At 40.8% G+C, this 12,951-nt stretch overlaps 1 protein-coding gene across 1 annotated transcript in view; it reads right to left on the minus strand.

The window, feature by feature from the left end:
* The window catches only part of adamts2.S (ADAM metallopeptidase with thrombospondin type 1 motif 2 S homeolog), a 150,174-nt gene that overhangs the window by 38,964 nt on the left and 98,259 nt on the right, over nucleotides 1-12,951 (minus strand). Inside the window, exons 11-12 of the mRNA XM_018256219.2 lie at nucleotides 11,251-11,396; nucleotides 9,271-9,446 (exon numbers count right to left, since the gene is read on the minus strand). Coding sequence (XP_018111708.1) covers nucleotides 9,271-9,446; nucleotides 11,251-11,396 — 322 coding nt within the window. The remainder of the gene's footprint in view (nucleotides 1-9,270; nucleotides 9,447-11,250; nucleotides 11,397-12,951) is intronic.

A 12,951-nucleotide genomic window follows, 5' to 3' on the forward strand; every position in this document is an offset into this window, starting at 1 on the left:
ATATTTTTAATTTCCAGGTGCATAACCTTCCATTTATTATTTATAAGCATTGAATCTCATCTGCCACTTGGCCGCCCAGAGTGGATAGAACTAATTAGCCTGCATCGTTTTGTGCCCTCTGCAAACACAAGTACTTTGCTAACGGCGTTTACCCTCAAGTACTTAGAAACACATTTTTAAAAAGTGAACCAAATACAGAATAGAAAACTTATTGTAAGGTCTTCGGGCAGGGTCCCCTTTACCCCCTGTTATTGTTATTGACTGCTTTGTATGTAAATATGTACGTTTAATGTATACACCCAATTAATGTACAGTGCTGCCAAAGGTAAGTGCTTTATAAATATATGATGATAATAATTATATAACTTTCCCAAGACCCCTAACAAACTTTCAAATAACTTCCCCACCTCAGATGTCAAACTGATGGGTCTATAACTGCTAGGTGGGCATTATAATTTATTTTTACATAATGGAATTACATTAGCTTTTCTCCAATCCTACTAGATGAATCTGGACAGTCCAGATTTTGACAGCTCAGCCTGTTGTTCTGGATTTTTATTTAAAAATCCAGCTTTTCTCTTTGATCTCCTGCACTGGCTACAGAAAAAGATACAAAGTTTATACAAAGTTTCTGAAACTCAATTAAATAGGAGGCTCTTTGGCAGAGAGCCGGGAATACTCAGCACCTGCACTTAGATACAATTGTAACAATTTATGATAAGCAGAACTGTGCTTTCCAGCTTACAAGCAATTTCACCTTCATATAACACATAAATTACCTCCCTAAAAACCCCAGAAATACAGTATGTTCATACTTTCATAAACAGACACATTTTGTAAAATGGACATGGTAATTAGGAGGTGTGGCCATAAAATGGCTGAGGTTTTCCACGAGTAGCACGGCAGGTCTTCTTGTCCCTCTTTCCATTTTTTTTTTACAAATGTTGGGAAGTATGCTCTATGTAAACGAGAGTCCTATAGCCCTGTTTCACAACTTTCCTTAAACATTTAAGCAACATTTCCTGCATTACCCAATGACTTAATTGTGCTGAGCCATCTGTGCAACTACAGAGTGGGTCCTGCAACAGTGGCTCCTCTGTTTTTACTCATATTTCATGAAGGCTTCAAGTTTTCGTAGATTTGCATTTGTCTGGATATACAGGAGCAAAACATAGAATATGCATAAGATATTCATAGAATTACACCAGTATTGCATTAATGGTTTGGCACGTTGTAGGTTAAAGTGGACCTGTCACGCAGACACAAAATTCTGTATAATAAAAGTCCTTTTCAAATTAAACATGAAATCCAATTTCTATTTTTTATTAAAGCATTCATAACTGTTGTAAGCTCATTTAAACATCTCAGCTGTCAATCAAATATTGTCTGCCCCTCCTCTATGCCTTAGGCACATAGGCAGGGCAGACAATTACTTTCACTTTCCATTCAGCACTTCCTACATGTCACTGCTCTCCCCAAATTCCCCCGTTCTCTTCACCATTTAATTGTGTAGCCAGGGCATGGGGATGGACATCAGGTCCCCCATTCTGGTGCACAAACAAGATTCTGAGATGATTCAAGACTTGTCTAAATAACAGTGTCCACAAAATGGCTCCTGTCTGTTTGCTATAAATATGAATTCCCAGACCGAAGAAAACAAGATTCAAATAATTTATATAGTGTAATTAAAGTTCATTTTGCTTGACTAATGTGATATAATAGGATCTTGAACACTTTTTTTGGGTGACGGGTCCCCTTTAAGTGGATGGGCCAATTTTAAAGGACTCCCATCTATGGGAAAGCAATATCAATGGCATGATATAAACAGAAAACATATCCTACACAAGCGACCCTTTCAGTCCTGCTCTATTGATTCAATGTTTAGAACATTTCTTTGAAAGGGTCTGCTTGGTTAGGAGTGCATGTCAGAATTTGTACCAGGGAATTATCATGGCCGGATTTACATAGCGGGAGCCCCTAGGCCCACTGCCGTTCGTCTCCCCTGTCCCCTCCCCTTTTATTATCTGGACCGGAGCAATGGGGATTGGCGCACGGGAAATTTAAAAAAATGATCCATCTCCAGCGCATCCCCTACTGTTTTTGAACCAATGTGGGTGTGGTTGGGCAGCATGCCGCCCCCCTAAAATCCTGCCGCCCTAGGCCCGGGCCTAGGTGGCCTTTCCACAAATCCAGGCCTGGGAATTATACAGAATAAAAAAGTGGTTTATTGTTCTGAGATCAGATGTGTGCTTGACTTCCTTGTGGCTACTGGATAAAACAATGGGTTAAGTCCTGGCTAAACACTGGGTTAAGTTTTGAGGAGCACAGTTATTTGGTGCGTTGTAACACGTGGTTGGAATGCTGCTGGATTCTGCAGGAATAAATAATAAAGGAATATACATTAATATTAATATGCATTTTTATGGGGATATTCATTATTAATTCATTTCTCCCATTTCCCTCAAGGCAATAAAAGTCAGAAGTTGATCCTCATATATCAGTATGCCAGTCAGGCAATGGCGGCATGCATGAGCCAGTCTGATCCTTTTATGCAGGTGAGAACAGAGTTTTCATATTGTTCCCATAGGTGCTTTGTCTGTGCTAGACTAACTGCTATATTCTATGGTAGGTATTATCCTGTTCTTCTGTTCAGTTCATTTAAGGGACCAGAATATTAACTGGATCCAGGGGCTTATACAGTATATATAGAGTAAGGATGGGCGAATTTGTCCCGTTTTGCAGAAAAAGGTGCGAATTAACAGCGAAATTCATGAAAAAATTTGCGAAACGCATTGAAGCCAATGGGTGTCAAAACTATTTTGATGGGTATCAATTTTGACACCTGTAACAATTTTTATATGCGTGCCTATTTTGTCCAAATTCATTAAAGTCAATAGGCGTCTGAATAGTTTTTACGCATGATCATTTTTATGAGTACGTCAGAAATGTTTTGTTTTTTTTTGCCATGATCTTTCATCAACAAATTTTCACCGCAGTTTCACAAAACGTGGAAATTCACCTCAAATTTGCACCTGGCGCCTTTTTCCGCCCATCACTAGTGGTGTCAAATGTTTTAATTTTTTTTTGTTTCATAACATTTTGTGACTTTTTTTTGTTCACCTTGATATTAGGTTTTAGCATGATGTAGTTACATAGTTATGTAGGGACCTATAGGATTTGTTATGCTCCTATAGCTTTAAGTCCCTACCCTTCCTCCTTTTCCCTAGTTGCTGGTCAAAAGCCCATGGGGCAAATTTACTAAAGCGCGCGAAAATTCGCCATCGTGACGTCATTTCGGTGCTACGCCAATTTACTAATGGTGGCCGGCGTAACTTCGCTATCGAAGGAGATAGACTCTAGCGGTACTTCGCTCCCAAACTCCAGGCAAATTTACGCTCTGGCGAATGGACGTAACTATGCAAATTCACTAAGATGCGGATTTTACTGAACGTCACCTCTTGCGCCAGACTTGTCTTCGCCACCTCAGACCAGGCGAAGTGCAATAGATTCGATTTTAGGAGTTCCTAAAAAAAATAGTTGAAAAAGACCCAAAAACGCTAGGGTCTTTTTCTTTTTCAGGGTGATAGGCTGAAAAAGAGCATAGTTTTTTGGGGGGTAACCGGCTTCCCCCCTACATTTCCTAACATTGGCACATAAACTATACACTGGGCTCATGTGTAGGGAAATATAACAACTTTATTTTATCTTATTAAGGTTTCCCTGGGCTTGTGTAGTGTAATGTATTTGCTGCAACATATACGTCCATTAAAATTTAACTTACCGCCGTATGCAAATTAGGCAACGCTAGCGCAACTTCGCTTTGCTTGGCGCAGTAACACTAGCACAACTTCGTCAGCATTCGGTGCCCTGGACACAACTTCGGATTTTAGTGAATTAGCGTTGTCCTGGCTAATCTACACCTGGAGAAGTGTTGCGCTGTGTTAGCGAAGCCGTCGCTGGCAAATTTTCGGAGGTTAGTGAATTTGCCCCCATGTATCTAGTTATATTTACATAACCAGTGTTATTGGCCAAGAGGTGTAATGATCACTTCCTACCACACTTACATATAGTGGGTGGAAAGGGGTGGATCTTCCTCTTTGGCTGCTGGTGTCCTTACCTACTGGATGTTCCCATTGAGCCTGGGTACACCAAGGCCCAGTAAAGCCACCGCCCTAAAGGGACCTGTACCTTTAGCGATTGAGTCAGGGACCAGGGAACCTTGTGAACGAGGTTTAGCTAGAACAGGACAGTTCTGTTATAGACTCTCTAGGAGAATAAGATAGAGAGCTTAACTAGCAAGAGCAGCTGTGTGCTCCATCAAGGATCTGTAGCAGGGAGTAGCTTCTCAAGGCTCCTAGATTGCCTTTAGTGAAGGGACCTCAGTGTATAGGGCATCAGGCTTAGACTCCTTCTCCCTGACCACTCCATTGGGTGGGATCCGGACCAATTTGAGGTATATCTGCCTGAGGGAATTGACTGCAATGCCTTATGGGAGTCACATTCTCTATGCTGTGTCATCTGCCTGTTCTACCAACATCTGATGTTCTGCTAATACCTCAAACCATATGTAAGTAAACCTGTGGTCATTGTCTTGCACTAATAAATCCTGGCGTCCAATCATTCCTACTGTTGCTATACAGTAGCCTGAGTGTTGTAGTTCCACTACACCTTTATGGGAATCTTCCACTTAGCGAAGGCCCTGATCCTGAAGTGTGAGTCGCAATGTAACCCATGCTCATTTCACTAGCTGGACACTGAATTTAACTACTTGTGGTCTGGATAGCCCAGATTAGCATTACAGTTAATTTGGGTTAAAAAAAACAAAAAACAAAAGTGCATCTAGTTCTTTGTTCTTTTCTATGTGAAAAAAAGCATCCCCTGCTATGTGTCTATAATGTCATCCATGCCCCCTAGCAAACACTTTTCTCCAGAAAAAAATAAGCCCAACCTTGATAGAAGGTGGCAGTGGTATTCTAAGACAATAGACAATATGCATTGAGTTTATTTTTTTTGTTTCCAGTGTGGAATTTAGTTAATTAGCCTCTAGATTAAACTGCACTTTAAAGGAAAAGGAAAGCTACCGAAGCAGTTTATTGCCAATAGATTAGCTACAATAGTACAAGCTATAACTCTATATTTATTCTGCAGAATGCTTTACCATACCTGGGTAAAAATCTCTAGAAGCTGTTTGTTTAGGATAGCAGCTGCCATATTAGTTTGGTGTGACATCACTTCCAGTCTGAGTCTCTCCCTGCTCACTTATAGCTCTGGGCTCAGATTACAGCAGAGAAGGGAGGGGGAGAGAAGCAAACTGAGCATGCTCAGGGCCGGGGCAAGGAGGTTTAAGCTGAAAACAGGAAGTCTGATACAGAAGCCCATGAGTACATAATAGAAGGAAATAAAGCAGTGTTTCTTTTGAAAGAGCAGCATTACTTTGAGGGTTTACTGATGTATTTATATAGACCTTTCTAATAAAGCTTACTTAATTTTAGCCTTTCCTTCTCCTTTAAGGGGAATATTTATTATGCTGTGTAAAGAAACAGCGGGATAATACACCACACATCGCCAGGCTTGGTCGTGTAATAAACCACGTTAAAAAAGCAATGTAAAATAACGGCAGCAAATCTTCCATTACCATGGCGTAAAATTACACACACCCTGATAAATTAGCTGTTTAATTCACACCATTTTTTCAGCGAATTTCATTTTACACAGCATAATAAATATGCCCCCTAAATCTTATTCCATAGAAAGGCAAAGCTCTCAAAGACCATCAACATTTTAGACCAATTGCCTGAGAATCTCAATAGCTATGCCTTCTAACTATATATTTTCAAAATGATTAGCACTTTTAAAAGGGATCCTGTCATCGGAAAACATGTTTTTTTCAAAACACATCAGTTAATAGTGCTACTCCAGCAGAATTCTGAAATCCAATTCTCAAAAGAACAAACAGATTTTTTTATATTCAATTTCGAAATCTGACATGGGGCTAGACATTTTGTCAATTTCCCAGCTGCCCCTGGTCATGTGACTTGTGCCTGCACTTTAGGAGAGAAATGCTTTCTGGCAGGCTGCTGTTTTTCCTTCTCAATGTAACTGAATGTGTCTCAGTGAGACATGGGTTTTTACTATTGAGTGTTGTTCTTAGATCTACCAGGCAGCTGTTATCTTGTGTTAGGGAGCTGTTATCTGGTTACCTTCCCATTGTTCTTTTGTTTGGCTGCTGGGGGGAAAAAGGGAGGGGGTGATATCACTCTAACTTGCAGTACAGCAGTAAAGAGTGATTGGTTTATCAGAGCACAAGTCACATGACTTGGGGCAGCTGGGAAATTGACAATATATCTAGCCCCATGTCAGATTTCAAAATTGAATATAAATCTGTTTGCTCTTTTGAGAAATGGATTTCAGTGCAGAATTCTGCTGGAGCAGCACTATTAACTCATTCATTTTGAAAAAAAAATTTTTTCCCATGACAGTATACCTTTAATGAATGAGGAAACCCTAATTCTCTAGGGAAGGCAAGATGTAATGCACCCGTGAGTTTAGATGGGGGGAGGGGGTCTTTCTATAGCATTGTTGCAGTGATGGGTGAATCTGACCTGCTTTGCTTTGTCGAGAATTTGCGAAAAGGTGAAAATTCGCCAAAATACATTGATGTCTATAGGAGATAAAAACTTTTTAGCAAGTGACAAATTGCGCAAAAGATTTTTGACGTGCGACAATTTTTTTCACCCATTGGAGTCTATTTGGCTTTAATTATCATGTGTATGCTGATGATACCCAAATATATTTATCCACCCCTTTTCAACAGCTGAAACAGAGGCTCAAATCTCTAACTGCCTCCTAACTATCTCAATTTGGATGAACCAGCGCCACCTCAAACTGAACCTAACAAAAACTGAACTAATCATCTTTCCACCTAAGCCTGGTCCTACTCCCCTATTTACTATCTCTATTGATGGCTCATTAATCCTGTCAACTCAGCTCGCTGTCTGGGGGTAATCTTTGACTCATCTCTCTCCTTCTCTGATCATATTAACACCACTGTCAAAACCTGTCACTTTTTCTTGCGCAATATTGCCAAAATCCGTCCCTTCCTTTCACCTGATACATCCAAGACTCTCATGCATGCTCTCATCCTATCCCGACTAGATTACTATAACTACTAACTGGCCTCCCTAACTCCCATCTCTCCCCTCTACAGTCTGTATTAAACACTGCTGCTAGAATTATCCTCCTCTCATCCAAAAGGGTACAGGCCCCTCCGCTGCTGAAGTCCTTATCATGGCTTCCTATAAAACAAAGAATAATTTATAAACTCCTCCTCATAACCTTCAAAGCCCTTCATTCCTCTGCACCTAACTACATCTCGTCTCTTGTTTCTCTATATGTTCCTGGCCGAAACCTCCGCTCCTCTCAGAGCAACCGCTTGGTTGTACCCCCCACTACTACTGCTGTTTCCCGTAACAAACCCTTCTCTCTTGCGACTCCTTATATTTGGAATGCCATTCCTGAAACTCTCCGGAGAGAATCCTCCTTCAGTGTTGAAAACAAAACTCAAAGACTACCTCTGGGAGCACCTGGATAACACCTGAACTGGCACTTATATAACAGTGTAACAAACTGTAACCTACAGCACCTTAATACCCCTCTGAACAGGGGTGCTTCGCCAATGAGGCGAGTTGAGGCTGTCGCCTCAGGCAGCAGCGCCCCACTAGGTACCAGGGGCAGCAAAAATGCTGCTCCAGGTACTTTAAGAGTGAATTTCTGGGGTAGGGGGGGCAGCAGCAATTGCTGCTGCCTCAGGTGGCGGAGGGGCCAGGATCGCCCCTGCCTCTGAATTGTGTCTGTATGTTACCCTCCCATTTAGACTGTAAGCCCTACGGGGTAGTGTCCTCTAGCCTTTTGTTTCCTTGACACTGAGCACTTAATCTGTATTGTAATTATATTTTATATCTATGTGAATTGTATTCTAATAATGCACTTATTGTTACTTTTTATTTCAATGACCCCTTGTTTCTAATTTATCGTTTTGCTGTACAGTGCTTTGCCCTCAAGGAGCGCTATACAAATAAAAATATACATACATACATTTTGTGGTGAAACTTGGTAAAAAATTTTGCTCATCACTATTGCACAGCCATATTAACTGACTATCCAGGTTCCGTAGTGCAGACTTACACTTGCTCTATGTATTACTGATATTGATGCACTGAATCCAGGATTCATTTTGGGATTCGGCCAGGATTTCGGCCTTTTTCAGCAGGATTCGGATCCGGCCGAATCCTTCTGCCAGACCGAATTGAATCCGAATTTGCATATGTAAATTAGGGGCAGGGAGGGAAATCACGTGACTTTTTGTCACAAAACAAGGAAGTAAAAAATGTTTTCCCCTTCCCATCCCTAATTTGCATATGCAAATTACGGTTCAAAACGGTTCGGAATTCGGACGAATCTTTTGCAAAGGATTCGGGGGTTCGGCCGAATTCAAAAAAGTGGATTCGGTGCATCTCTAATTACTGATAATACCAGGTGATATGGGTCTACACAGAACTGCTACAGAAAGACATTTGGGCTGGCATATTTTTTCTCAGTTAGAACCATCAACCCAAAGACAGAAAACTGGAGTGTGTCTAACATATTGGCATACCCCTGTGAATTAGGGTTTCCTTGCCCATGAATGTCTGGACCGTGGCCCAAATCAAAGCCACATGGCACAAAAGGGTAATGCATACGTAGTGGGAGCACTTGCTCTGACGTGCATCACATCCACTGCGATCCCAGAAGTTTAACGTAGCAACAAATTCAATCAAAAAACGGAGCACCAGGGTAGCCAAAACTCGTCAATAAAAAGGTGAAACATATCACATAATCATTAAAAATTCACATGCCTCAAACATCCGAAACATACGAGTTTTGGCTTCCCCGGTGCTCCGTTTTTTTGATTGAATTTGGCACACAAGAGCATAGCACAATTCACACAACTACTACATTCTAGGTACATGCTGTGACCACCTGGGTGCAGGCACATGGAGCAGATTTCAGGGCCGAAACTCACAATTATGCAGTTTCACAACAATATCTGCTCTGTGTGTGTTTGCACCTGGGCCAATGCTGTACCTGTGAGTGAAAACACACAGATAAGCAAATCAGTTGATTATGGGTCTGTGTTTATTCTCTTTCTGTGTTTATACACAGGCAGAGAAACAGTCCCATGTGGCAAGACCCTTGCAATTAAACTTCTTTTCCCATAATCAGTGAGTTTACCATCGGGATGTTCGTATGGAAGCCAGGTATGTTTAGAATCTTGATATTCAAAGTACGGATCCCATTGTGTACATTGCTCTTCCCGGAAGTCATCAAAATCTGTTTTGCAATCTTCAGTGTTGCAAAGCTGTAACTCGTAGTTTGGGCCACTGCAGGAACGACCGCCATTAGCTGGACTGAAATGAAATGCCATAGAATTCATTAACCATATGCTGCATATCTAAAAAACAGGCAATAAAAAGAATTACATTTTCATAAATCCAGTGGAAGAGTTATAGTGAAAATTTTTTACATTTTTTTAAGCTCTAAAATGTTCGGCATAAATTCCTTCTATATAAAAGGACAGCCAAGTCAATTAAATTAAATCTATATTGAGCCACAGTGTAAAACAATGAGAGTCACAATTATACCAATTTGACATTTATTCAACCTGTAATAAAAAAAAACCCCTCCCTCCTACCCTGAGTAGACCACCCTTCCTCCCCCCCCCCGGCAAATGGCCATAATTTTTTACTCACCCCTCCATCCAGATTCTGGCCTATGAGTTCATGGCAGACATCTTCTTCTTATCCGGTAATCTTCATGTCTTGACAGCATTTTCGGCGAATGCGCAGTTGGAGTAAATTTTCTGGTCTTGAACAACTGCGTGACTTTCGGCGCATGATTCGGGACCGGAAATTAACTCCATCTATGCATGCACCGAAACTTCCGAAAAAGACCGAAGAAAGAAGATGGCTGCCGTGAACTCCGAGGCCCGAATCTGCGTGGAGTAAAAAATTAGGGGCATTTGCCCGGGGGGCAGGTAGGCTGGAGGGAGGGGGGTCTACCCAGGGTAGGAGGGAGGGTTTTTTTAATTACAGGTTGAATTCTTCTTTAAGATATTTAAGATATAGAACGGAGAGATAATGGGAGATATTTATACATAATACATAAAGCTATGAATATCCTGTAAACGATATCCTTATAAATGGTGACTAGTGATGTCATCAGTTATAAACAGAGCTTGGTGATGTAATTTTTGTCACATGACATAAATAAAGTACCCCGTGTTCAGGGCCAGAACTAGGAGAAGGCAGAGTAGGCACGTGCCTAGGGCGCAAAGATTGGGGGGTGCCAGGCACGTACTTTCTTTGCCTCATACCCTAGTCTGATCCCCTCTTGTCGACATTTCCAATGTGTGTCTGCGTCCTTTTTGACATACATCTGTGCCCGTTTTGATGTGCGCGCGTCCTTTTTGGCTCACGCGTATAAGGGCACATTCTCCCTCCCCCTTATTAACAACTGAACAGAATATTTTTGTACTGTCTCTATTAGAATATACAGTATAAAGATACAAGAATGATCTTATCCGAGCTGTGAATATATAAAAGCACAAGGCCCCAGCCTTGTAGGACACAACATTCTCAGTCTCTGCAGAGTTTGCCAAATTACTTGGAAGACAAACATTTTAAGAAGCCAATTCAAACAATGAATTATGAAAAGAATCTGCATATACACTTAAATTGTCGTGGTAAAAAAGGAATTTGGGATGAACTCGCATTTCTAATGAATAAATATTGCAGGGGAATAAAATACAGGCAATCCCCGGGTTATGTACGAGATAGGGTCTGCAGGTTTGTTCTTAAGTTGAATTTGTATGTAAGTTGAAACATATACATTTACTTATTAAATGCAACTTAAACAGATGTTTGTCTTACATAGTATTTATTTTTACATTTCTGTGCTCTGCAGTAGACAACACACACCATAGGTGACTGGGGCAGGTGGTTTATTAAAGCTAAATGCTAATAAAGGCCAAGCAAACCAGAGTATGTTACTAGAACAGTCCCAGTCTGTAAGTGTGAGTTGTATGTAAGTCGGGTATTTGTAATTCGAGGACTGTCTGTTTTCAGCAAATGTAAAAAAGGAGAGGGAAAGCGATGCAAGAGCAAACCAATCACCAAACCAGAGTAAAGAAGAAAGAGTGAAAAGATTTCTTACTGTGGATTGTCACAGCTGCGGGTTCTATATTTTACTCCTGTGCCACAGCTGCGAGAGCAAGAGCCAAATTTGCTCCACTGCCCCCAGTTTCCATCTTGCCTGAGGAGATCTGGAGTGAGCCCGATGCAGTGTCCTTTGAAGCAGCGCTTATATAAAAACACAAAGATATTCTTCCATTAGCCTTGAGTCATGAATACATCTTTATGCCCATATATAATACACTTCATTGCATGCAGTACTATACTGTAAAGAAAATACAATAAAAGCGCATTGTATGTACACCACATTTAAATATTTATTAAAATATGCAATGTATGGTTGTATAATTACTTGTAGTTTTAATTGAAAATGCCATGTATTCTTTGCTGTCTATATTATAGAAAGAAATGCCTGTGACGTGTTCTGGAACACAGTTCACATTTGACTGGGGTTCAGTATTTTCGGATGTGTGATGTCACTGCTTTTGCTTTAAGTCCTTGTTGTCAACACAGATGACTGACAGATGAGGACTTTCTGAATAAGGACTTGATCATTGTAAAATACTTCTAGATGGGGTAGGTAATGTTCTTCAAGCAGGTAACATTTAGCTTGTTGTTTATTAGTAGTCACACATTATGGCCTCACGAACTTAAAGGAGAACTAAACCCTAAAAATAAATATGGCTAGAAATGGCATATTTTACATACAGGACGTATTGAACCAGCCTAAAGACTCAGCATCTCTATAGCAGTAATGTTTCAGGCCTTCAAAGTTGTCACAGGAGTTTCTGCTGCCCCCGTGCCTTGCTGCTTTCTACTGGCTGGGAGATATTTTAGGCAGGATTCAGGCAAGATATAGCTAGATTTAGGCAACAACTATTTAGACTGCGTGTCTTCTGCTGGAAACTCGGACTGCGTGTGCACGCTCAACTCTAAAGCCGCGTGACGAGTCTGCCTCTTTGGCGCGCACCAGTGATGTCACCGATGCTCGCCAATTCTGCAAAAGAGACTACACATCCTGGCTTTGCACACACATGACTATTATATAGTGGAGAATGTACTCCCTACTGTAGTTTATAAAGATATTCTAATATCTTTATAGATTTCAGTAGGGGGTACATTATAATCTACATTTTGTGTGAAATGTTGGGAGGGGGGTCGGAGTCCAATTCTGGTCGCTGGTGTCCAAATCGGGTACGCCGGCGTCCAATTCGGGCTCGTCGGCTTTCAATTTGAATGTAGCGGGTTAAATTTGTACGCACTGCATCAAATTCGGCGGCCAGGGACCCCTGTTATAAACGGTGAGTTCTGCCGTTTATAAGGATATAATTTACAGTCTGGTTCCATAAGGAAATGACCAGACTGTAGAATATCACATTTGCATTCCTACCATGGATGTAGAGCTGCAGAGGAGGGTACAGAAGGGCCTGAACTAGGGGAAGGAGGTAGAAGAGGTACATGCTTAGCACCCGTTTACCTTTGCTTCCTAGGCACATGCCTTTTCTGCCTACCAATAGTTCTGGCCCTGTTTCCCTGTATGGGCTTTACCTAATTAACATTAGTAACAGCAAAATAGATAGAAACACTAAAATCTGTAGACACAGTGCTCAAAGCAGTGATTCATTGAAAAAAGAGAAATTATATATATATAATATATTATATATATATATATATATATATATATATATATATATATATATATATACCAATTACAAATGTGTGA

This window comes from Xenopus laevis, chromosome 3S (genome assembly GCF_017654675.1).
Source record: "Xenopus laevis strain J_2021 chromosome 3S, Xenopus_laevis_v10.1, whole genome shotgun sequence".
Lineage (NCBI taxonomy): Eukaryota > Metazoa > Chordata > Amphibia > Anura > Pipidae > Xenopus > Xenopus laevis.